Consider the following 25,891-nt stretch of genomic DNA (forward strand, 5'->3'; position numbering starts at 1 on the left):
GAGATCTTTCCTTATAGATGATCACCTATTTAGTGTAAAAAAATCATTATATACTCAAAAAAATATTTATATAAAAAACAATATTGAAATTACCTCAACAATAATGAGAAGACTAACGGGTTTTTCACGACTGGACATAAAAAAGGCATGCTATACCACACCCATGATTGCAGAAGAATGAAATATATGCCGATAGCATTTTTTTATAATCAGTTACTCAACACATTTCTCTATACAGAGATGCCAAAACCACAGGCCCGTAAACATCTAAGAATACGAGTCATAGATGTCACCTCAAACTGACTAATATCCACTATTCACATTTGCTTAAAATTTAGTTTCTTTTAAAACATTCATATTTTTAACTTTTAAATCTATTTATATCTACTTGAACTTCTGTACCATTTTAAAATATATATATAATTTAAGCATATCAAATATTGATAAATAAAACTAGTCAAATCAAATAGCCCTAATTTACTATTACTGACCATTTAGTCAAAACTGATAAAACAAACTAATAACATAAATATACATGCCACTACTAGTCAAAAGAAACATCAACGATGTCTTACTGATATTGTTATATACGATCTGCACATGATGCTTGGGAGGCTCACAAAACGTATGTATCTCAATTAGACCCTATGCATGAAATTCATCATGCCCTAAGTATAACTTTGTGAGACAGTAATATTCAAGGTGAAAACAAATAAATAAAATATTGAAAAATAAGAAATTATTTAAAATAAAACAGATAGAACTTTCAGAATATTCAAACCAGATATCTCAAGTTGTTCATTTATCAGAAACTTGAAAAGAATCATCTGATGATTTTCACAAAATCATAATAAGTCAGATCAAACAGAATAATCAGCCAACATTGCTTTATAGTCGAACATTTTTCAGAACTTTTATATTTCATTTTATAGTCCAAAGTATATTTTAAGAGAATATAAGGTACGTGAGTCAGACGAGTGTACGCAATACATATATCAGATCATCAGAGTCGGAACAGATAAGCACACACTTTGCTATCACATCGGAAATAATAATATGCACACAAAGTGTATTCATATCAGAATATACATACTAGTGTACACTCTGATACACCACAATATATCAGAATTGGAACAGATAATCACTCCACCTCATGGCATGCCAATTGTATATTTGACTCTCAATATAACATACAGTGGGCTTTCAGTTCATTTCGTAATCATTTAAAAAAATCATATTAGAATCAGAAATATATTTAATTCACATTCGTAAAACATGACATGGGTAGTTCATACCCAAAATCATTTATTAAACTTATTAAAATATTACAGATATAATTCAGTAATCAAAACATAATTCATATCTTTAAAATAAACAAGGTGAGGTTGACTTATCCTCTACTCGTCATCGATCAAAATAATTAAATAAATAAATAAACTGTACTCACCTGGTATTGCCTCACTAGTAATCTTACTTAGCGTTCCTAGCTTTACTCTTGAACTTTTTCTTTACCTTTAAGCTTTCTTTGATCTCGATCTTCACGTTGTCATTTATACATCACATACATTCCATAGCATATATTAGTATTTTACTAACATGAGCACAATCTAGTAATTCAAAAAAATTCTATCGATACTTATTTGATATTAAACCCATTTCAACACGTCTATTCTAACCATAATACTTAAAATATAACTTCAATCCTCTTAACATTCATGTCAACTCATAACTCAATTTAGTCTTTCAAATTCCACCATCTAACCATTAAAATGAATTCTTTTAGAATTCTTCTTAAAATTTCCAATTTATTCAAAATGGTATCTTTCCATTTAACTTCAATTCCAAGCATCCAAAAATATACTCAAACATTCTAATCAAATATTTAAACATTATTGTTCATCTTCTAATCCATTTCCACTTCAATTCTAAAATTTCCATATTCAGACAACTCACAATACCTTTAAAGAATCATTATTTTGTATTGATATACACACTTTAATTTAATTCCATTTCTTACATTGAAAACTAGACTCGAATATGAATTTAACCATATAAATTACTCATTCTAATTCAACTTGTACAATTTATAGTGAATTTTCTAATCCAATTTCCACAATATGTTTTGAGCAGAATTTGTAGCCCTGTTTTCTAACCCATCATCAATAAAAAATTCATATCTTTCATTATACAATTCAAAATCAATCTCGGTTTGTTTTAAACAAAACTATATTGATATAAAAACAAAAAAATATACTCCGAATAATTTTTATATAATTTATTGTGATTTTTCAAACTCACTGCCAAATTCAAAAATCTAAATTGTTTTCATTATTTTGCATCCTTAGTTTCTTCATCGATTCTTACAACTTGCATCTTAATCCTTAATCATTTTTAATTTATTCAAATCAATATCAAACATTCCATCATTGTATATATATATATTCAATTCAATACCTTCACATTTGTATAATTACAAATTTATTCCCTTATTTCCTAATCCATTCAAATTCAACCATCACACTCTAGGCTTGTTTTCCAACTTGATTCAAACATGGATTCAACCTTCAAACATTATTTATAATCATCTACTATCAATTCCATACAAAAAACAAATCAAACAAACAATTCTCCCAAAACCTTAGTTTGACCGAATCACACATATACCATTTCTAATAGTTTTCAATCAACTTTCATGCTTGGAAAATGATTCTACATCATCCACAACATCATAATCAAGCTTTAATTCATTAAGATCCAACATCCCCAATGATTCTACATCATCCACAACATCATAATCAAGCTTTAATTCATTAAGATCCAACATCCCCTTCATCCATCTACTTCATGAACTTAGGTTTTCAAGCATGGAAAACATGAACACATGGTACCAAATGATAAAGAATTTCATGTAGATTAATTCTCTATTTCACACTTCAATCCAAAAACCTAAGGAATTTGCTAAAAAAGAAAAATAAAATTCTTTCTAACCTTTTCATGGGGTTCACAACCAACTTGAGAAAGATGAACCATTTCTCTTGAAAATTCTTCATCTTTCTTTATTAAATAATGATTTAAAAATTCATTAAATGCTAAATTACCAATTTACTTTTAAAATTGAAATATCTTTACTAATTTACCCTTAATTAAACATGATATTTACCTTAATACCAAGCCACATAAACCTTATCATATTCCAAAGTCAAAGATGGACAAAATATTTTGCCCTTTATAACTTTGCCCTTGCTATTTTCCAAAAATTTCAATCTCGCCATTTTTCATCCAACGATTCAAATTGAACATAAAATAAATTCTCAAATTCAATGCTCCATATTATTTTCCACCATTTTAAAATATGGAAATAATATTTCTAAGATTAATTTATCATCCTTCAAAATTTCCTAAAAATTCGATTTGATCCAATTACCCAAAATTTTCCATAATTTTATCGCTTTATAGCTTTTAATACAAAATCCGTACAAAAAATATGAATCCTAAGGAAACGTCATTCTTGGGGGGTGAACTATTCATTTACGGGATCGGATTGCATAACTTTTTAAAACTATACTTTGGTCCCTAAACTTTTCCAAAGTTTATACTTTGGTCATTAACTTTCAAAATTTACATTTTGGTCACTAGACAAAATTTGGGTATTACACGCAGAGCCCCAACTGAATGATCCGACAACTCGAAAATATGCAAGATGACTCAGCCACATACAATGAACTTGGTTGCGAGATTTATTGGACATCAAGATCCCTCCTATGAGTTGCAATATGCAAGCCCAGTCAAATATTTGAACCTGTTCCTCGGAACAGTCGTAGCTCAACCGTCAAATTTTTTTATCCACCTATGATAACAATATTCGACCACCGTTGAAATTAGGCGAGATACCTCCAAGATACTGCTCGCACAAGGAATGCCAATGATCATCCGCCACACCAAAAATAACATCCCCATTTACTAGAAGCCTCAAATGTAAGGAAACATCCTCCAGCGTAATAGTGCACTCCCTATACGAAAGATGGAATGTGTGTGTCTCTAGTCTCCACCTATTAATCAATGCAGAAATAAGGTTGGATTCAAGGTTACAGTGCCCTTAATATTTCGCTATGTAACCGAATCCAACATCAGCTAAATACGACCAGACACGACTCGATATCTCTAATTTAGTGTTACGAATAAATGGATCTAATATACAATCATTCACCTAATTAAATAAATAGTATACAAATTAAAATATAAATTAATACTAAAAAATAAATGAATAAAACATTCCCAATAAATAAAATAACATAATTTATAATTATTACCGTATCGACAAAATGACTCGATATATGATCTCATCTAAACGTAGCAACCCGCCTGCTATTTTGTAATTGCAAAAAGTAATAAAAATTAGTACAATAAAATATAATAAAATAATAAAATATTAAATGATTATAATATAATAAAAAGTTATCTTCTAAAAACGATAACTATACTTACTTAAAACTTGATAGAACGATATATAGAAAAAAGAAATAGAGTTTTTTTTGTGTGGTATGAGTGTTGGATGAGGGGGTATTTATAGGGGAGGGGACAGGGGATTCATCGGTATTTAAGGCGGGGCGGTTGGGATTTAAAGCAAATACGAGTTTCATGATCCGCGCTTTACCACCATGATGTCAGCTCGGATAGAACCCCTCGAAGACGCGAATTATGATATGCGCTTTTCCACTGTGGTGGTAGCTCGGAAAAAACCATGAGAAGGCACGTCTTATGATATGCGCTATGTCAGAAAGGGTAATAGATTGGTAATATTTGGAGAAATGGTGTCTGACATATAATATTTAACTGTTATGGTAATTTTTAGGTAAAATTGTGGCCTTACAGAATAGTGGCAGTTGGGACTCCTTGATTGATCTAAAATGTCAACTTTTTCTTTGCTCTGAGTTTGTTCCTTGTGAGACTCCAAGAAGAAATACAATTGTAGTTTTATCTCATGGGCACCATGTACTTTGAGATCTTCATTGGTATGTATTTTCAGAGTGCAGATAACTTGACTAAATCCATCAAATGGGGTGTTGGAAAAAAATAGTCCCTAGAATGTGGTTGGACTTCTTCCTCTGGACATTGTAATAATCACCCATCTCAGAAAATAGTTCTCCCACCATTCTATACGAGTCAATTTTTTCCAACACCCTATTCGATTGATTTTACTAGATAATTTGTGTTGTTCTTTTATCTTCTCATATAGGCTTAGGGATAAGATCCGATTTCGATAAATATCGATTTCATTTTATAAAATTGTTTTTTAATATCAGATTAAAATCAAGTCAATTTTATTAAAAGATAAATTTGAATTAGGTTGACTTCGGGTTTATTGTAAAAATCTCTTATCCGATCTGAGATAATATTATAATTCTCTTATATATTTAGAGACAAGTGCAATGACATTTATTTTTATATATTTCTAATGAGGTCCTTATTTTACCAAATAAGAATGAGAATTATATATATATATATATATAAACACTTGGTATTCTCAATCCAATTCACAAGTAGTTTACTTTGAACATGAATATTTTATTTATTACTCAATTATTTTGAGCATATGATATATTATTGTAAAGGTCTTATAAAATAAAATATAAAACCATAATTTTATGATTCAAATCTTATCTTTACCCATTGAAAATATCTCAAAATATCATTTCCAACCTAATTTACCGATTAAACTTATTTAAGAAAAAACTGAAATCCCTTATAGTTTTAACATAATTTAATTATTATCCTAATAATTTTACTTTCTTAAAATTATTTTATTGTACCCACACACTAATATTTTTAAATAAAGAGTACCGCGTTTATGTTATATGCGTTTGTTCAAATTTTGACAATTCTCTTAATACCATAGATACAAGAGATATGAGCATTTATTGTCAAAAGATTTAGAATTATTTTTAATAGATACTAATTTATATTTATCTTATATTATAAAAAACTATATACCATATTACTTTAAAAATAGGATAAATTATATGTTTAGTACATAAACTATATACCATATTACTTTAAAAATAGGATAAATTACATGTTTAGTACAATTTTGATAGTCATTTGAAATTTTGAGATTATATTTTATCATATCTTTGGTCATCAAGTTCACATTCAACTCAAAAGTTCGTCAATTTTTTAATAGAAAAAATGAGTTTGGAATATATGAATAGTTGAGTGATCATTTTATAACTTTTGATAGTCGAGGAATTCAACAAAATAATATCTTATAGTCAATGAACTATTTCATAATTTTTAATAGTTAGAGAACTTAACAAACAAATTTCCACAGTCAGGATCATTTATGTACTTTACCTTCAAATTTTTAACCCAAAAAAATTGTTTAAGCAATGTACAATTTGACAATGATATTCGATTCCGTATAGCTAAAAACTTCATTGAAATTAAACAGGTAACTTCTTTAAAGAAAGAATCGCATATAAAATATCGCAAGTGTTATTGGAATATTGTGAACATTGAAATAGAATATATTAATCCAAAGAATGTCTAAAGGCCCAATCTCCAATTTTTTTTAAATGTAGAAAATTAATAAAGAAAAAGCCAGCGACAAAAAGAAAATTCTACACACGGCGTGACCTAAAATTTCAGAATATATTTGATAAAGTCGGTTAAGCACTACCAGAAATATTGATTAATAATAATGTCGTAGGTGAAAAACATGAAAAAATATTAAAAAATTTGGCAATCGAGAAACTTTGCTTATCGGTAGGTATCGATATCTTGCACAGAAGTATTGATATATATAGTAACATATACGAAAGTGAAGAAAACTGGTTAAAAGTAGACATGTATCGATACATTTATAAATATATGTATAAAAGTATCGGTACTTTACTAATTTAAAAGAATTGCAACAAAAGCGCCTATAAAATATCGATACCTTACACATGTATCGATGCACGACAATATAACAGGTTGAAATTTGACAAATCTGGTTTCAAATTGACAAAGGAGGTAACAAATTTGACAAAATTGGTTGGTATGTTGACAAAATCGGTTTTAATTTGACAAAATCGGTAAAGAGCTACCGGAATTGTTGACATAATCGATACTTTTATAAGTATGTGTACCAAAGTATCGATACTGTAGGAATTTAAAAGAATTACAATAATAGCTGCTAAATAGTATCGATACCTTACGCACATGTATCGACACATGACAATATAACAGGTTGAAATTTGATAAAACCAGTTTCAATTTGACAAAATCGATAAAGAGGTACCGGAATTGTTGACAATATCGATACTTTTATAAGTATATGTACCAAAGTATCAGTCCTGTAGGAATTGAAAGAATAATAGCACCTATAAAGTATTGATACCTTAGACACTGGTATCGATACATGACAATATAACATGTTGAAATTTGACAAAATCGATTTCAATTTGACAAAACCAGTAAAGCGTTACCGTAATTATTGAAAGTATCGATACTTTTATAAGTATATGTACCATAGTATCGGTACTTTAGGAATTGAAAATAAATGAAAAAAGGAAAACTTCTCGAAAGTATCGATACCTTTCACAAAAGTATTGACACTTGAGAATGGTATCGATTAAATATAAATAACATAATCGGTTAAAATATCAAAGGCATTGCTGACAGAGAATTTGAAGGGGAACCGCGAAATAGAAGCAATGTGTTTTTGAAAGCGTAGTTTTTTGTTTGTTGCTGCAATCAAATCGAAAGGTATGTTGTCGAAACCCTAGTTTTTTAGTATTGTAGTATTCGATAATTTGGGGTTAGGTTTGGGGTTTTCAAAGTAAAGAAAGATTTGAGACCGATTATAGGTAGAAAGTGATATTCTAGGTAGAAAATAAATAGTGATACTTTTATATAATGTTATAGGTAGAAATTGTTATTGTAGGTTGTATAAAGGTATCGATACTTGTAGTAGAGACTACAAGTAACTTGTATATTAAATAAATTATATGTAACTTGTATTTGAATTAATTTAATTTTTTAATTTAATTTAATGCTTGAATGTTCATAAACTGTTATATGAAGGGAAAATAAAGTCAACGCATCTTGCAATTGTTGTACGCGAAGATGACATTGAAATGGAGCCTGAGAGTATCAACAATGAAGAAAATCGAAATCAACCACTGGGTGGATACATATACTTCTAGTAAGTATCAATGTATATGTGTAATTAATGGTAATTGGATTAAAGTATTTAAGAACTTGAAATTTGATTACTGTTGAGTCAATCGAAAGGATGAAATAGCCGAAAGGGGGTGAATTGGCAATTAAAAATTTGGTAGAAGCTTAAGAGAAAAAAAATAAACAAATGAACACAAGAATTTAGAGTGGTTCGACTTTATCAACCAAAGTCTACATCCACTACCTTAGCTATCCACACTAAGGATTTCCATAAATTCACTAATTTGTATCTACATTTGAGGATAAGGTGTAACATTACAACTCCCTCAAGAATTATACCCCAAATTCTTGAGACACTCACTCAAAGAGAAAATTACAAATTGCAAACTTATAAAATCTTCACTAGGAATGTGTTTGCACAATTCAAGGACAAATAAGAACACTTGAGAAATGAATACAAATGAGTACAAGAAGTGTTCTTTGAAAACAAAAATAATATTGAAGAATGATGATTTGATTTGGCTCAAATTTGTTGTTTATGGTTTTCTCTTTTGTTTGTTCTTCACAAATGACTTGGGATCTTGTTTATATACTTCCTCAATCAATTCCAACCGTTTGAGTTGTTGTGAAAGTGATTAGAGCCGTTGGGGGGCAGTTTCCCGCATTAAATGTTGCTCAGAAGCTTGTAATATCGGTACTCCGTATATTAGTATCAATACTCACTACATTAAATACAAAAATTTGACCGTTGGAAAACTCGATTTCGATACTATCACAAGAGTATTAGTACTACTATATTCAGTAATATCGATATTGTACATAGTATCTGTACTATTTTAGTATACTGGAATTTGACGGACTCAAAACAAAAAAATAGTATCGGTACCACCACTAAGAGTATCGGTACTACTACACTAAGTAGTATCGATACTATATATAGTATCGGTACCATTTTAGCATTCTGTTTTGACAGCATCGGTACTATCTTAGCAGTATCGATACTACTTCATTGTTTTGGGCTTCAACATCGATATCTGCATCGATATTTCTTGAATGGTATCGGTATGTTCTAGTAGTATCGGTATTACTATGCTTAAAAATCATTTTAAACAATTTTCAGTACATTGAGGAGTAAAATTGACATTTTAACTTTAAAGAATAATTTTATATATTCGAATGACTAAATCGAATATAATCTTTAAATTCGTAAAAACTAATTAACAATTTGTTTGGTATATCAAAATATCAAAGTGTTTTCAACAATCTCTCCCTTTTTGATATAACAAAACATTTTAAAAATTTTAAGATTTTCTTAAACAAATACTCCCCCTTACTTTAACATTTATCCCCATTTTTGTTAAATCAAAAAGATTCAATGAAGAATAAACAAGATATAGAATATAGCCATGAAGAACAAATATGCCAAATAGGTTAGTCAACATAATTAATAAACAAATACTTCTCGTGCTTCTAGCAACTTAATATACAAATCTCCATATGCGATAGGAATAAGATCAAAGTCAGGTTCACTCCCTCCTACATCTCGGTCATTCATGAGGTGCGTCTCTCGTTTGAAGTGATTATATGTTTTTTCTTCCTCTATATTTCCTTGAAATTTTATAGTTGTCACTGTTTCTTTTGTACCTCCTGATAACTTGTTGATGCGGGCAATGATTGCACGAGGCTCCTTAAGTTTACTTGGGTCACTTTGTTCATAAGTAGCCTCTTGTGTTACAGTTTCATTTTTGTCGAGTTCTTCTCTAATTGCACATCAACCTCTTTTCCTTTGGCCATCATATTTATTCTATCCATCATCTTGGACATTTTTTCCCTCATTTGTTGCAGTTCTCTTTGTTCTTCTTCAGACATGTGATCCTCGGATGTACAATTCCCTGCTTTTATTGGAACTTCTTTCGAATGCCATTTCTTGGTTATATCACGGTTTACCTGATTATGAAACCCCTTGTACATTGTGAAAACATTTTAATTGGTGACTACTCAGAATTGACACCTTTTATGTCATGAACATATGATGCAAGCAAAAAAAAAAAAGAAAAAACAACATATAAATTAGTTAGTACAAAAAATGAGAATAAGATGACAAGAATTATTATAGGAGCAAATAACAAAAAAAAATAAATTATTAAGCTAATGCAAAACGAGAATGCAAATGCTAATGCAAATGCACAAGGTGTTAATCCCAAAAGTGACCACCATAGAACAACCTTCATTTAGACAACAAGATTTTATTACACCATAAAGTCAAAATACAATCGCAACTTTTCATTTCCTTGAGTCGTACTCTTCATGGAATCTAACATTGCATCCAAAGTTTTCGGTGTACTTTATCATATTTGACGAAGTCTGATGTCCTTAAATTGAATCTTGAAATCTCCATTTTTACTTCCAATGCGAAGTAGTCTTCATGTCTTTGTGAAAGGTCTTCTCGTCCTTGGTATGACTGTATCTGTCTCTTGAGGGAGCATCTCAACCTTTGCACCTTTAAAGGAAGTCTTCAATCAGCTTTAGATTTATTCATTCATCGGATGACCTTCTTCATGGATCATTTGAACAATTTTAGATCTCCCGATTTTGACTACATGGTTAAGAATTTCTTGTCTCATTATGACCAACCTTCTTATTAGTCAATCACTTGCGAATTAACACCTTTGGATGACATGAAGATGCAAATGCAATGAATCCATAAAACCAAAATAGGTTAGTACACATAATATAAACAAAATAATAAAACCTACTCTCACATGCTGACTACCCAATCATGCTTTAATAGATCCTACCCAACATGATATCTACCCCCATGTTTTGTCATTTACAAAAAACCTAACCGCATGATATTTAATTCGCATGCATTTATTCGAAAGGAAAAATATATTCTACGAATTTAAAGAAAAAAGGTTTAGAAACACTCCTCCTATATGTACACTTAATTTTGAGTACCTACTAACAGACAGAGGTTCAGTATAGTTATATCTAGGGTGACCGTTCTACGGTTCATTAAATGCATGGTTTCAGCTCTATAAGGGAAAAGGTACTCTAATTGTCCTTGATGTTAGTGCCCCCTTGAGCTACCAAACTCTCAATCCTCACCCATTATAGGCTTAAACGGATCGAGTTCAATTCAAGACGATACATTCCCTTATGTCTATGCAGAGAATAAATTCACACGAAAACATAAGGTATATGAATCACAAAGGTTACTTGCTAGGCCTGCACGGAGAATAAATTCTCACGAAGGCGTCGCTTTCGCCCCCACTTAGAAAGGTTCGGAGCTCGGGTATAGAGCTTATGTTATGCAAATGCTCGTGACGTGTGTGAGAAGGAACATTCAATCCTTTGACTCAAAAGAAAAACGACACCACTCGATAAAAATTTGGACAAATATGAAAGAAAAAAATCAAATGTTAGTATGACAATAAAAAATGAAGAAATTAAAAAACTTCAATAAATGAATCATAAGTTAACTAAAGACTTGAACTCATAATTTTCACCACAACAACAATGAGTAAGCGACTTACAGACTGACTCTCTAAAAAGTCCCCAACAGAGTCGTCAAGCTGTCGTAACCGTTTTTTCGGCGGAACAATCGTTTAATGTTTAAAAAATAGTTTCGACTTTAATTTTGGAAAAATATGGTAGTTTTGAATTAATTTGGATAGAATTGAAAAGAGTCGCCATCGACCTTTGGGTTACGTAGGTCGAACACCTAAAAATGTCTTTTAAAAATAATTTTAAGAAAAATCATTTTAAGACAAAAACTGGTATGTGTTTACCAAAAATTCATTAATAGTCGGTTACACGTTTAAACATAAACCAAAATGGTACTGTTTCTCTTACACGTTGTCGTAAATAGTGGAAATTTAATCAATATCAAGATTAACTTGCTTCAAATTAATTAATTTAAAAAAATCATTTTACTCGAATAAGAAATCTTAAAAACATGAACTTAAAGGATTAAAAACATAAACGAAAATTTAAGGGATTAAATAGCAAAAACATACATTTAAATGACAAAAATAGAAAAAAATAAAAATTCGTAGAATAGAACCACAAATATAAATAAAAGAGTTTCTATCATGTAATCTAATATATCAAACAAGCCCCCCACTTATTTTCAATAATTGCATCCGTTCTTCTTTATAAGGAAAACACATCCAATATGAATACAAAACCTTGTAACAAACATTAATTTATGGGGTCTAACTTATATGCTATTATTAAATAATGTTTAATTAATTAATTATTTATATTATATGGCATTAAAGCTTATTTTATTCATACTTTTTTTTATTCATACTTTTTTTCTCTTACTTTTATAATATTCTAATATTATAAACTAATAAAATAATTATTAAAGCTTATGGACCGCATAAACTATATACTTCGTTTATAATTTTCTTTTGAAATTGAAATCAATTAATCTATTGCAAATTTCTTAAATCAAAATATTAAATAATACCTATACTAAAAGTAAAAATAATCCAAGAATAAAAATCCTTAGAATAAAATAAACAAAAAAATTACAAGGATTAAATAATAATTAAACCTAATGCTAGATATTGACTAAAATGAATTATTTACTAATATAGTATCTAAATTCGAATATTAATAAAAATTATAAAATAAATAAATTAGGACTAAAAAGAAACATGCAGAAATATAGAATCCTAATGTCTAAACAACAAAAATTAAATAAATTAACATTTAGACTAAAATTAAATGAACATAAAATAAAAAGACAAAATTGTAAACTCACAAACTATTAATTAGGGACTAAAATGATGAAATTAAAACATATAGCTTAATTTAAGATTTATCCTAAAATACAAAATAATGACTAAAATACAAGTTTCATAAACCAAGAGAATAATTTATAATATATACGAAATTCATGTAGTAATATTCAAGTGATCAAAATATAATATTTACAAATGTGACACATGGAATATAATATAAATAAAATATAATAGGTAACCATATCATGAATATACAAAACAAGGAAGTCGTTTAAGTATAATTAACCCACAATAAAATTACAAACAAGTCCCTTGTTAAACTACGTCGTTTTAACAATTGTATATAACTCTAAAACAAAGCCAAAAATTGGTTAAACACTTCATTTTACTCACTTTCAAAACTGAGAAAGGAAATTCTCTCCACTTATTCGTCGGAGAGGAGAGGAACACCCGCCGCCGACGGCGGCGTACGGCGGACTTACGGTGGTCTTAGGGACCAAATGGTTCCAAAAGATTCCTCTCGCTCCCTACTTCCCGATTATCCCCTTAATTCGGCCTATAAACAACCCTACAAGTCTAGATCTAGAATAATACCTTTCGAAAAACATCACTCCGATGACTTTTTGATACTTCTTCGATCAAGGTAAGAGTTCTATCCCTCTCTCTTTGTTTTTTTTCTTTTTTCTGTTTGAAAGCCCCCTGTTCGAATATGGCCTCACAGTTTTTTCCCCTCCTTCGAATGGTTACCTCCTTTTATACTGAAATTTTGTTGTTGCTTAATGGATGTTGCACTGATATACGAAATAGTGGTAGGGTATATTAGGTGATAATACCTAAATTTCGGGATTTAATTTGGTTTAAAAAATTTTTAGTGGATGTTTTTGATGGATGGTTGATTCAGCTGACATGGTTTTGTGGTTGCTGATGTAGGCGATGACGAACATGACCATTGGTGATTGGTGACTCGGTGATGACTCAGTAGTGGTTTGGTCATCGTGGCGTCCGGCTGGAGCATGCGACGGCGTGGGCAGTGAACTGGTCACTGTTGGAGGCGGCTGAAGATAATTAGGGTAAACCCTAATCTGCATCTGGGTTACTTGAACGGGTCTAGAACTGGGTTTGGGTCAGCATCTTAGTGTTGGACTTGTAATGGACTGTTGGCTTTTGATTTGTAATTTGGGCTGCACATTAAGCCTGCCAAATATGTAAATAAAATGATATAATAATAATAATAATAAATATAATAATAATCCTTTTTTAAGTCTGGTAAAAAACAGGTGTCAACTGGTTATGTTAAAGTCAATGTTTTTTGGTGCATTTTACATACGAAGATAATATTCCCGGTTATTACCATTATTATTATCAACACAAATAACATTTTCGGTGAAAACATATAACATTTCTTGTAACGCTTTTAACCGATCACATATTTAATTAATCACACCGTATATTAACCATGTATTAGTCTGCCTCACAACAGAACCTCCCTTAAAGTGCAGCAAGTTCTGAGTTTGCCTCACTCTGGTCCATTATTGTGTGCTACGCCCTACAGATTCTTGTAATTACTAAAAAACCAAGTTCAGAATAAATTACTACAATTAAATAGAAACAACATTTAAAAAAAATGTCCTTCAAACTTTACAGAGTTGATGCATATGTTTTCATTACATAAGTAGAGACAGACATATGATTTTACGTTAAGAAAGGTGAATTTAAATTTTTTTAAATTTTAGGAGGACGAACATAAAATTCAATAGTGAAAATAAAATTTTAATAAAAAAATACATAAAATAATTCTAAAATATATTATAATTTTAAATTTTGAGAAAGGGAGACTGTCTCATCTATCTCTCATTCCATCCCTATGTATGAATGAATAGATCCTATGATATTATTGATGGTCAGAAAGAAAAGTAAAAAAAATGATAATCAACATGAATTTAAATGGTTCACATTTTTAAGATTAAATAAAATATTATAATTGATGATAATCTGGAGAAAGAAAGAAAAGTAAAAAAAAATTATAAACAAAACGTAGAGTGTTAATTTTTTTTTTAATTTTACTTATGCGGATATATATATATATATATTGAAAATGTGTATATATATCTTTAAAATCAGGAAATAGCGAGATTGGCGTCAATCATACAAAGTAGCGAATTCATTCAGGAGTAAAGTGTCTATCTTAAAATTTGAATTTTATTCTATTAATTCTTTATTTTATTAATGGTTTCATCGTAAAATTTTATGTGTCTATCTAAAATTTTAAATTTTCTTCGATTAATCACCTATTTTATTGATTGTGTCCACCTAAAATTTTATTTATATATACCTCATTCAAAATATTTATATTATTAACATATATGTATACACCCTAAAATATATTTATTGATCGTCACTGGTCCTACAATTGATAGCTACTGATGGATCGACATATGTGCAAATGTGATTGTCAAATAATAAATTTAACTGATAATATAATCTACAAGAATCATATAAAAAAATTGCAACCAAGTGAAGAGAATAACAGAAGTATAATTTACGGATAACCGACAACAAATATCCTTGTTGATTTTTTAGTATCCTAAGTTGTTCAAATTTCGACTAATCCTTATTAGGAAGGTGAAGACTCGAATTTAAAATTTTCGATCAGAATCTAACTCTAACGGGTCATGTTTTCCCCCATAAAATAGGATTTGGGACAGATTGGGCTAATCATTTTAGAGGATAAGTTTAGATTGGGTAATGTTTGGGTTCATGGTGAAAAATATTCGATTCGACCTAAAAATGTTATTATACATTATATATTTAAAGATAATTACAATAATATAAATATTTATATTATTTTTTCAATTAAATCTTTATTTTATCGAATAAAATTAAGAATTATATACAAATATGTATTGAATCATATATGAATTTTGTCTCAAAAAATAAATTAAGTTTCAAGTCGAGTCGAATTTCATGTGAAAATTACTTATTAAATTAGGGTTCATTCACCCGAAACCCAACCCAAATCCACCCATACGGATCCCTATTCCTTACATAAACTACTATTTGTACCCAAGTTATTTTATAGAATAAATTACCCTAATCATTCAGTAGATTCTATCACTATTGTTTTCCAAATCACAACAAACCTCTATTCATAAACTACTATTTGTACCCAAGTTATTTTATAGAATAAATTACCCTAATCATTCAATAGATTCTATCACTATTGTTTTCCAAATCACAACAAACCTCTATTCATGTACATTATGAAATCACTCCATTTTGCACCTGCAAAAAGCCATAGTAGTAAGTGAAAAGGAAAGTGGCAACTTGGCTAGCTTAAAAGTCCCACAAATGCGTTCTGCAAACGCCATATGCTTACAAGCTACGTTTATTTAATATCTAAAAATTTATAATAAACACAATTATATTTGGTATGCTGGGTGAGTATTCGATCATGACAAGTTAAAAAAAATTCAAGTTATTCAATGACGAGTCTTATTTTATAACTTAAATTTGATTTGAATTGTTTTAGTTGAATCAAGTTTATAAAATTCGAGTCGAGTTTTCAAGTTTCTGTTTAAATTTAATTATAATTATTTATAATATTATGATATTATTTGATTCCGATTTATATGATTTTTTATAATCATGCCATATATATTTCTTTATATTTTTCATATACAATATACATATATCATACAGAGTCGAGCGACTCGACTCAAACTTGAAAATCAATCTACTAATTACTAAAAGTTTTGAGTTATTCGAGTTACTCGAGTTGTATTCTATAACTCGACTTAAACTTGAAATTTTTTCGAGTCAAAATCAAGTTTATGAAATTACATATTTAATCACACAATTATCGTTTTAATTCTATTTCGATCACCCCAACTATTTATTTTAAATCATCATTAATTTTACATTTTAGTTTTAAGTCTTTAAAACATATAGCACTAACTGTCGTCCTAAATTAATTGGTATAATTATATATAAGCGTTTGCTTTGAAGCGTGAAGTGCACTTTCTTAAGCTTAAAATGTATATCGAGGTACACATGTTCTAGCTTAATTTAAGCTTTAACAGAATTAATGAGCATATGATTAAGATTGTAGAATGTTTTAAATAGGGATTAACCATGTCCTTTTTTTCACTTTGCTTATTTATGTCTTTTTATTGTGATATTTTTTTTTCTTTTTGTCTTCTTTAACTCCTTTAATTCTTTTTTATTTTGCATATTTAAGTTTTTATGTTATTTTGTTTATTAAATTTTTATTTTTTCTAATAAAATCAGTAGGTATTTTTTTTATTTACTCTTGTAGTACAATTTTCTTCTTCTTCCAATGTTAGTTTTAATATTATCTTCTAATTAACGTTTATTTGACATGTTTATATGTGACAAAATGATGATATGATAAAAAATTAATATAGCATGTTTATGCGTGATAAAATGATGATATGATAAAAATTAATGTCACATGTTTATATGTGACGAAGTGATGATATGATAAAATACTATGTCAACATTTTTTTATCATATATATGGTTAATTTGGTTAAATTAATTTCAAATAATCAAACTAATACATATGGCATTATCTAATTAGTTTAAAATTAAAAATGTGGAATATGACATTAGGGGACTTAAGCACGAATTTGAAACATTTAAACTTAAATGCTTAATCACTAAACCAAACAACAAACATAATTCTTTATTGATGGTATATATCATTTACCTTAAAATTGAGTATCATTAATAAAAAATAAAAAAAAGTAGGGAAAACCCATATCGGATAGAGTAATTATAACTAATAATTATATAAAATATCAATAAATACATTTAGTAAGATGATACACTTAATTTTTTTAATTAAATTGAGAGATTCCAATCATAACAATGTAAATGGAACAAATTGGACTGCGATGATCGCCTTAACCCTTGAATCCAATTTTATTGACCGTCATGTGTATATATGTATACTATCATTAGTCTACTTATTATTAACATTTTTGAGTTTTTATTCATTTTTAAAATAATCTGAGATGACTATAAGGTAGTAAATGTTTATTTTATTATTAATTTATTGACAATATACACACCCTGTATACGTAGTTATTCGAACTCAAAATCTTTATGAATAACTATATTCTCTTTTATCACTTATACCAGTTAATGCATTCAATTTTTGAAAATCCCAAATATTTAGAGAATAATCCCAAATATAAGTTTAACAATATATTATTGAAAAATCATATTAATTTTTGAGTGAGGTCAAAATAAAAATTTAGAGAAGTAAATATGAATAAAATGATGAATATAGTATAATTTTTAAGTTATCAATTTAAAATTAAAATTAAAAATCTATTTTATTTAATTATAAAAAAATTAACTGAAAAAACTTGACTAAGAGTTAGTTTACCTACTTTCACACCTAGGAGTAGGGGTGAACAAAACTCGACTCAACTTAAAAAATTATTTTTTTCTCGACTCGAATTGAGTTCGAATTGTAATTTCATAAACACTACTCGACTCGAAAAAAAATTCAAATTCAAATCAAGTTGTAAAATACAACTTGAATAATTCGAATAACTCGAATTGTTTAGTAATTAGTAGATTGATTTTCAAGTGTAAGTCGAAGTTTGAGTTGAGTCCCTTGACTTTATATGTTATATGTAAATTACATATGAATATATGTATATATATTGTATATGATTATAAAATATCATTTAAATTTAAATTAAATAATTTGATAATATTATAAATATTTATAATTAAATTTAAATAGAAACTCAAAAATTTGACTCGACTCGAATTTTATAAAATTGACTCGACTCGAAAAAATTTCAAATCAAATCCGAGTTATAAAATAGGGTTCATCAACTTGAATAACTCAAAATATTTTGACTCGATTCGACACTCACCCCTAACTAGAGGATCTAAAAAACAATTGTACCAAGAAAATGAGAAGAAATCTAAATCATCCAATTTTAAAATTAAAAGAACTTAAAATTAATTAAATTTTAAAAATTAGAATAAATTAAGATTTAATTTAATTTTAAAATTAAAAAACATAAACCAATAACTTTAATTTTTTTTTAAAAAACAACAACGCAATTCCATAATAGGAGTAGATAGGAGTATTCACTCTTCGGTTAAAATTAAATTAATTGACCGAACCAAAATTTCGGTCAGTTAATTTTGAGTTCAGACTATTAACGGTTAATGATTTTTTTTTTTCAAATTTCGATTTTGATTAGTTTAGTTTGAAATCGGTTAATTAACCGAATTAACTGAAATTATTAAATATTTAATATATTATATATATTATTTAGCTTTAGGAGTGTTTGAACTCGGTTTTAATCGAATTAACCGATCAAATTAACCAAATAAACAAAAAATTATTAAATATTTAATATATAATAAATATTATTTATATATTATTTATAAATTTTGATTAATTCGGTTAACCGATCAATTAACCGAACTTAGTTTAGTTCTGTTAACTTTTTTAGAAAAAAATTGGTTCAGTTAACGGTTAATAAAAAAATTTTGATTAATAAAATTTAGGTAATTCGATTTGATCGATTAACTGAATTATTCGTTTGAACACCCTAAAATTAGATAACTTATTTAACAATTAAATAATATCCAAAAACAAAACAACAAGCTTGCAGTAAAAAGCAAAGAAAAGCGTGTCGTCAGAGAAAAAAAAGAGCACCTTTAATTAACTTATAAAAAAAAGAAAAAAAAATAGCAACTTCAGGCTTCACAATCAATACTTTTTAAATCAAATTTAAGAAAATAAAAGAGTAAATCATTCAGTAGCAGAATATATGATGGGTATTTTGGTAAAGAAAAAACAAAAAATACAGACAAAATTGAAGGGGAAAAAATATAACTTTTGCCTAACCGTAAAGTTAGCATCATGTAATAGATTTTCATCAACCTCTTAATATTGCAATTAGCACTCATTTATCATCCTCTCTCTCTCTCTCTCTCTCTCTCTCTATGTAAAGACATTAAGAAACACAAAGAGAGACATAAACATCATGTTATGTTTCAGATCAAACCCTTATGCATTGTTCCTTATTTTCTTCTTCTCTTCGTTTCTTTTCGGACATGAAACAGTTTCTAATGCCTCAAATGTCCAGACTTTGCATCTTCCAGGTACTGATCTTTTTTTCTTTTCTAAATAGAAAGTTTTGGTTTTTATTTCTGGGATTTTGTTGGTTTAACTGTTTATATTTTCTCTTGGATTTCAGGATATTATACAAGTTTTGTGGTTGGGGAGAGAGAGCACAGTGAAGTGTTTCAATGGAGGAAGATAGGCCTAGAAAGGAGGAACCTTGCAGAGGACAACTCGTCTTTGATTTTGGCACAAAAGAGGACTTATAGGAGAGACCCTCTTAATGATTTTCTAAAGTACACCGGCGGTTGGAACATCAGCAATCAACACTATTGGGCTGTAATTTTCTTCACTTCTCAACATTTTAGCTGATGTTCTTGTCTTGTATTTGGTTTTGATTGCTTTTTTTGATGCTTTGAATCTAGTCCTGTTAGGGGTTTTCTTGTTTTTGATGATCTGATATCAGTTGAAAATAATTGTCATTTGAATCGAACAAACTTTGAGTACAGTTCCTGTTTCTGTTAATGCAGTCTGTTGGTTTCACGGCGGCTCCTTTCTTTGTCGTTGCCGGTGTCTGGTTTGTGATTTTCGCATTAATTTTGTTCGTCATATGTATCCGTCATTGCTGTTGTCAACTGAATTCGTATGGCTACTCTCGGACGGCGTATGCTTTGTCCCTTATTTTCCTCATACTCTTCACCATTGCTGCAATGTAACTCAATCCCTTTCTCTCGTTTGAAGATATGTATGTTCTAAATGAATGTATAATTACTAACTTGAATGCTTGACATCGTGTTGCAGTGTCGGGTGTGTTGTGTTGTATACCGGTCAGGGAAAGTTCCATGGCAGTACAACGGATACACTGGATTATGTTGTTAGTAAGGCAGACCTTACTGCTGAGAACCTCAGGAATGTGTCAGATTATCTTTCTGCAGCTAAGAAAATTAGCGTGGATGCGACTATTTTGCCGGCAGATGTCCAAAGAAGCATCGATGACATTGAAAAGAAGATAAACTCTTCGGCTTCAACTCTTTCCCGTCAAACAGCCGATAATAAAGAAAAGATCCAGCATGGCTTAGACAGTGTGTAAGTTGAAGATTTTAGGATGAAATTCAAATAACCTTGTAACTGATCATCGAATTTATCTCATGGTAAATACTGCAGGAGATTGGCTCTTATCGTTCTTGCTGCTGTGATGCTCTTTTTGGCATTTCTTGGATTCCGTAAGTCATATTGAGATTCTAAGTGATTTGATTATCTCGATACCATCTAAACTTAATGCTATTGTTTTGATAACTGGCTGCAGTATTTTCCATTCTTGGATTGCAGTGCCTGGTTTACACGTAAGTGAAGTATCATTAATGTATTTTAGATCAATTTCCCTATGTTACTAACTCGAACTTCCTTTAGCGATCACTTCTACAATTAATGAATGCAGGCTAGTGATCGTCGGGTGGATCCTTGTTACCGGTACATTTATTTTTTGTGGAGTATTTCACCTCCTCCACAAGTATGTTCTGCTCGATTTCCCTTGTTTCCTGTATCGAACTCATATAGTTTTTTCTTTGCATTTGAAAGATTTTTGGCTGAACTTGCTTCCGTGCTACTTTCTTCGATATGATATGAGCTCTAAATTAAAAATTGTTTTCCCTGATGCAGTGTTGCCGGTGATGCGTGTGTTGCAATGGATCAATGGGTCCAGAATCCCACTGCTCATACAGCGTTGGATGATATTCTGCCATGCGTCGACAATGCAACAGCCCAAGAGACCTTGTTACGAACCAAGAACGTCACTCATCAACTTGTGAACGTCGTGAATGGCGTCATCACCAATGTATTCAACCGAAATTTCCCGCCGCAAATGGCACCTTTATATTACAATCAGTCTGGTCCATTGTTGCCGGCTCTCTGCAATCCGTTTTATTCTAATCTAACAAATCGAGAGTGTGCGGTTGGTGAAGTGAGTTTGCACAATTCTTCAGAGGTAATAACGATTTCTTTTCTATACGTAAAATCCGCATCAAGTGTGTCAACCGTGCTGCTCTCTCGTAAATCGTGTGGCTCTTCTTCGAATCCGTTCTTATTTTGTTCAACTGTATCCGTGTTAAACAGGTTTGGAAGAACTATGTATGCCTGGTTTCATCCTCTGGTATTTGTTCTACACCCGGGCGATTGACCCCTCAATTTTACACTCAGATGTCGGCAGCAGTGAACGTCAGTTACGGTCTGTATCGTTACGGTCCATTCCTTGTTAACTTGCAAGACTGCACTTTCGTGCGTGATGCATTCACGGATATCAGTCATGAACATTGTCCCAGTCTGCGTCGATATAGTCAATGGATCTACATCGGATTAGTAATCGTCTCGGCCGCCGTCATGTTGTCGTTGATCTTCTGGGTCACCTACGCAAGAGAGAGAAGGCACCGTGTTTACACCAAACAGTACGATGCTAGATACGAAGGCCAATACAATGGTCGATAGGACTCCGACCCTAACGATTACGGTCTTAATTTTCTCGTGTATTTCGAGTAACATGCATTACAAAAATTTGTACATTATGTTTGTTGTCGGAGAAGCCTAATTAGGGTTTGAAAGCCTGTTCTTGAAGGGGATGACTTCATATTCTCGAAGCATTATACATCTCTCTACTTTATGGTGTGCCCTTGGCTGTTTCATCTATTACCGTTCTAATTTTATAAGTAAGCGGGTATATTTGGATATTTTTCATTATAATCCTAGGGGAGAATATATATGTTTTTTACTAAGGTGATTGTAAAGGTTTTATATGTTATAAATATTCTTAACTATTTGATAACGTTTAAACATGTGACTTTTATGAAAAACAATTTTCTTAATTTTTAAGATAAATTAGTTCGTGCTAGGGGTGAATATCACCTAAACCTAAGCCACCGGTTCTTTTGGATTTGTATTTTTTTTCCTTAAAAAACAATCATACATTTTTTATGCTATATATCTCTGACCATGCAAATTTGATTGGCCCTTTGTTATGCATGCGACGTAGTTGACCTAAGTATTAAATATAAGGGTAAAGTACACAAACGATCTTTCGACTATAGGGTGTTGCTTTGTTGAGTCCTTCAACTAGTAGCAGATTTTCCAACATCTGAGTAGGAGTCATTTTCCAAGCCACACGGATGGCCCGACAATGGTAGAGGCGGACGGAGAGGCAATTTTTAGCAGCAGAGCGACATCACACGTATAAAAACAAACAAAGACAATGATTAGAGGATTGGAGATTTTATTTTTGTAACACCCAAATCCAGTTAGAGAAGATCCATGGATTACAATGTTACACGGGACTACCGAAATAGTGACCCAAAATTTTCTTTTAAAATTGTTTGTAAATCTCTGAAATTTAGACATTCATAATGTAATATAAAAACATAATGATAAATAGGGTTTACAAATAATAGGAAGCTCCCAAAATACATCCGCAAAATAATACAAAATACTGAGTTTCAAAAGAATAGTGGAATGAATATGTTGGAACTTTCCAGATATGACCTACCCTAAAGAAGCAACGGAACAAATCCCCTTTTTTCAGATTTGATCTTCCTTGAAGAAGTAGTGGAACAAGTCTGCCTCAATTCAATCTTCCCTGAAGAACAGTGAAATAAATCAATGTTTCCATATCTAATCTACCCTGAAGAAGCAGTGGAGCAGATCCCCTTTTTTCAGATTTGATCTTCCCTGAAGAAGTAGTGCAACAAGTCTACCTCGATTCAATCTATAACACCCCCAACCTGTACCCGACCCGGATACGAGTCCGAGGAGTCACATTGACTTTTCAAACTTTGACTCTTAAAGAAAATCAAGGAAATTTTGAACTTTCATTAAAATAAAAGTTGTTAACTTACAAAAGTTTGATCAGAACAATACAAAATCGATCAGAGCATTCGTAATTAACAAATTGGTTACATGCCAACACACTAAATACAACAAAACACATACTTTGCCAATTACTTTTGATCTGATCTTCTAGTAGTGATGTTGTCCTTGCCACTCCTAATTCTGATCTTCTTGTTTTTCGGTACCTACGTGTAAATCACTTACACGCTAAGTCACACACTTAGTGAGGCATAAACTGAACATATAACAATAATTCATGACCATACATTACTATCAATCCATCATGACATTGCAATGTACATTTATCCACTAAAATGACATATATAATTATGATATGCACAAATGAACTATAACCTCTTATAAGAGTTTTCATTCCATTTATCTTTGGATGCCCATGTACATTATTGAGAACAGGAGGTACGTGAGTACACTGAGGTTGTGCACGAATGCTGTCACCACAACTCAATAAATTCCCACTAGGGGCACTGAATATTTATCCCGAAGGACCACTATGTCCTGAAAGACCATTATGTCCCGAGAGACCACTATGTCCCGAGAGACCACTGATAATCCCTCGACTCTTGGCATGCCAATTATACCTACAACTCTCATATCATATAACATGGACTTAATTATGAATACATTTCCCCTTTTCATATCTCTTGTACCACTTCTCATATAACATACCATTCACTTCACATGAACACATATAATCACTTTGCTTATTACTCATACATGTATTTGTTCTCTTGTAATGGCATACATTTATAATATATTATATTAAAGCATTTAAAAGGTATGAAAATACTTATTATAATCATACATATGCAGGTATATGAAAAGGAAACCATAACATCAAATATAGTTAATAGACTTATCACAAGTCTTATTTCCATTGAACTGTATCTATAGAATGCACTCACCTTGGCCTTGCTTAACTTGAATCGATTTTAGATCTTTATCTCTCTCTCAACCGTTTCTTATTCTTCGATTGATCCGGAACGGGATTACGTTCTATCTCTTTGTTTTGGGGTCTTCACGCACAAAGAAGAAAGGAGAAGAAGAGAACTCTGGAATGTTGATCTTTCCTCTTTTCCATCCACGTGGATTATATATAACCATAACAAATTTAATTATTCCTTGCCAATTACCATTTTGTTCTTCAATTCCTCTTTCTTTATAATTTGATTTTTGTATGTATTTTTCATAGGATTTTGAAATAAATAACATCCGAATCAATAATGAGCTTTAGAATGGAATTGTAATATTTCTTTATTTCGATTGGAGTAAGAATCAACTGTTTTAAGGCATGTGAGGTTGATTCTTCTCGATAGGAAATAATTAAATATTATTATGTTTTGTTCTAAAATTCAAAGAATATTATTTGTATGAGATCTTAAATTAAATTAAAATCGAATTCGTAAATTTCATTGCAAAGACAACTAATTAATTGACTAGGTACCGATTTAGGGCTCTGTGGGGGTGCTAATCATTCCCCACGAATAACCGACTCCCGAACTCAAATTTTAGGTAACGAATATCACAAATTTGTTGTTTTAATTAAAATTAATATTTTTATTAAAATGAAAAATATGTTTTTGGGTGCCCAATCACACCCGAATCAAAGATTGGTGGCGACTCTTCGAATCACGTTTTGTGATTAAAAAGGTTACCCAATTATTCGATACAAGATGTTTTAAAAAATCAGATTTTAAAAATTAAATTTGTTCTTTTTAAGAAAAATCGTTTTGATATTATTAACTAATTAAGATAAGCTTCGTTTTGATATTATTAACTAATTAAGATAAGCTAAGTATTTCTACTTTAGCAAGTTTGTGCTTCACAAAATCTACATATAGCAGTTAATGTTTAGATGCATGTATGTTTACTCACACATCCATTGCTAGAAAATAAGTGTACAATTGCATTGATGAGAAGATAACTTGTATTATTGTTAATAAATGACTTTGGCAGTAGGTCTCTACTGT

General features: G+C 30.2%; 1 protein-coding gene and 1 long non-coding RNA gene across 2 annotated transcripts; one reads left to right on the top strand and one right to left on the bottom strand.

Annotated features, from left to right (window-relative positions):
* Window positions 1-2,191: 2,191 nt before the first annotated feature.
* Window positions 2,192-23,936, bottom strand: LOC120177490. Its single transcript, XR_005521416.1, has 3 exons — window positions 23,908-23,936; window positions 19,926-20,077; window positions 2,192-2,203 (listed from the first exon to the last, which is right to left on the bottom strand). It is a non-coding gene; the product is annotated as an uncharacterized LOC120177490 (long non-coding RNA).
* LOC120177489 lies at window positions 19,842-22,640 on the top strand. The gene is made up of 9 exons (XM_039183619.1): window positions 19,842-20,074; window positions 20,170-20,372; window positions 20,564-20,745; window positions 20,835-21,119; window positions 21,198-21,256; window positions 21,340-21,376; window positions 21,472-21,543; window positions 21,693-22,017; window positions 22,146-22,640. The coding sequence occupies exons 1-9, from the start codon at window positions 19,957-19,959 to the stop codon at window positions 22,512-22,514; spliced, it is 1,650 nt and encodes a 549-aa protein (XP_039039550.1). The 5' UTR covers window positions 19,842-19,956; the 3' UTR covers window positions 22,515-22,640.
* Window positions 23,937-25,891: the final 1,955 nt, after the last annotated feature.

Source organism: Hibiscus syriacus, unplaced genomic scaffold (genome assembly GCF_006381635.1).
Source record: "Hibiscus syriacus cultivar Baekdansim isolate YM2019G1 unplaced genomic scaffold, ASM638163v2 tig00112289_pilon, whole genome shotgun sequence".
Taxonomy (NCBI): domain Eukaryota; kingdom Viridiplantae; phylum Streptophyta; class Magnoliopsida; order Malvales; family Malvaceae; genus Hibiscus; species Hibiscus syriacus.

Excerpts from the sequence above, each read along its gene's own strand:
- LOC120177489 (XM_039183619.1), top strand. The coding sequence starts at position 19,957 with ATGTTATGTTTCAGATCAAACCCTTATGCATTGTTCCTTATTTTCTTC. Across the intron at positions 20,075-20,169 it reads CCAGACTTTGCATCTTCCAG|GATATTATACAAGTTTTGTG; the intron begins GTACTGATCTTT and ends CTTGGATTTCAG. Across the intron at positions 21,544-21,692 it reads GTATTTCACCTCCTCCACAA|TGTTGCCGGTGATGCGTGTG; the intron begins GTATGTTCTGCT and ends TCCCTGATGCAG.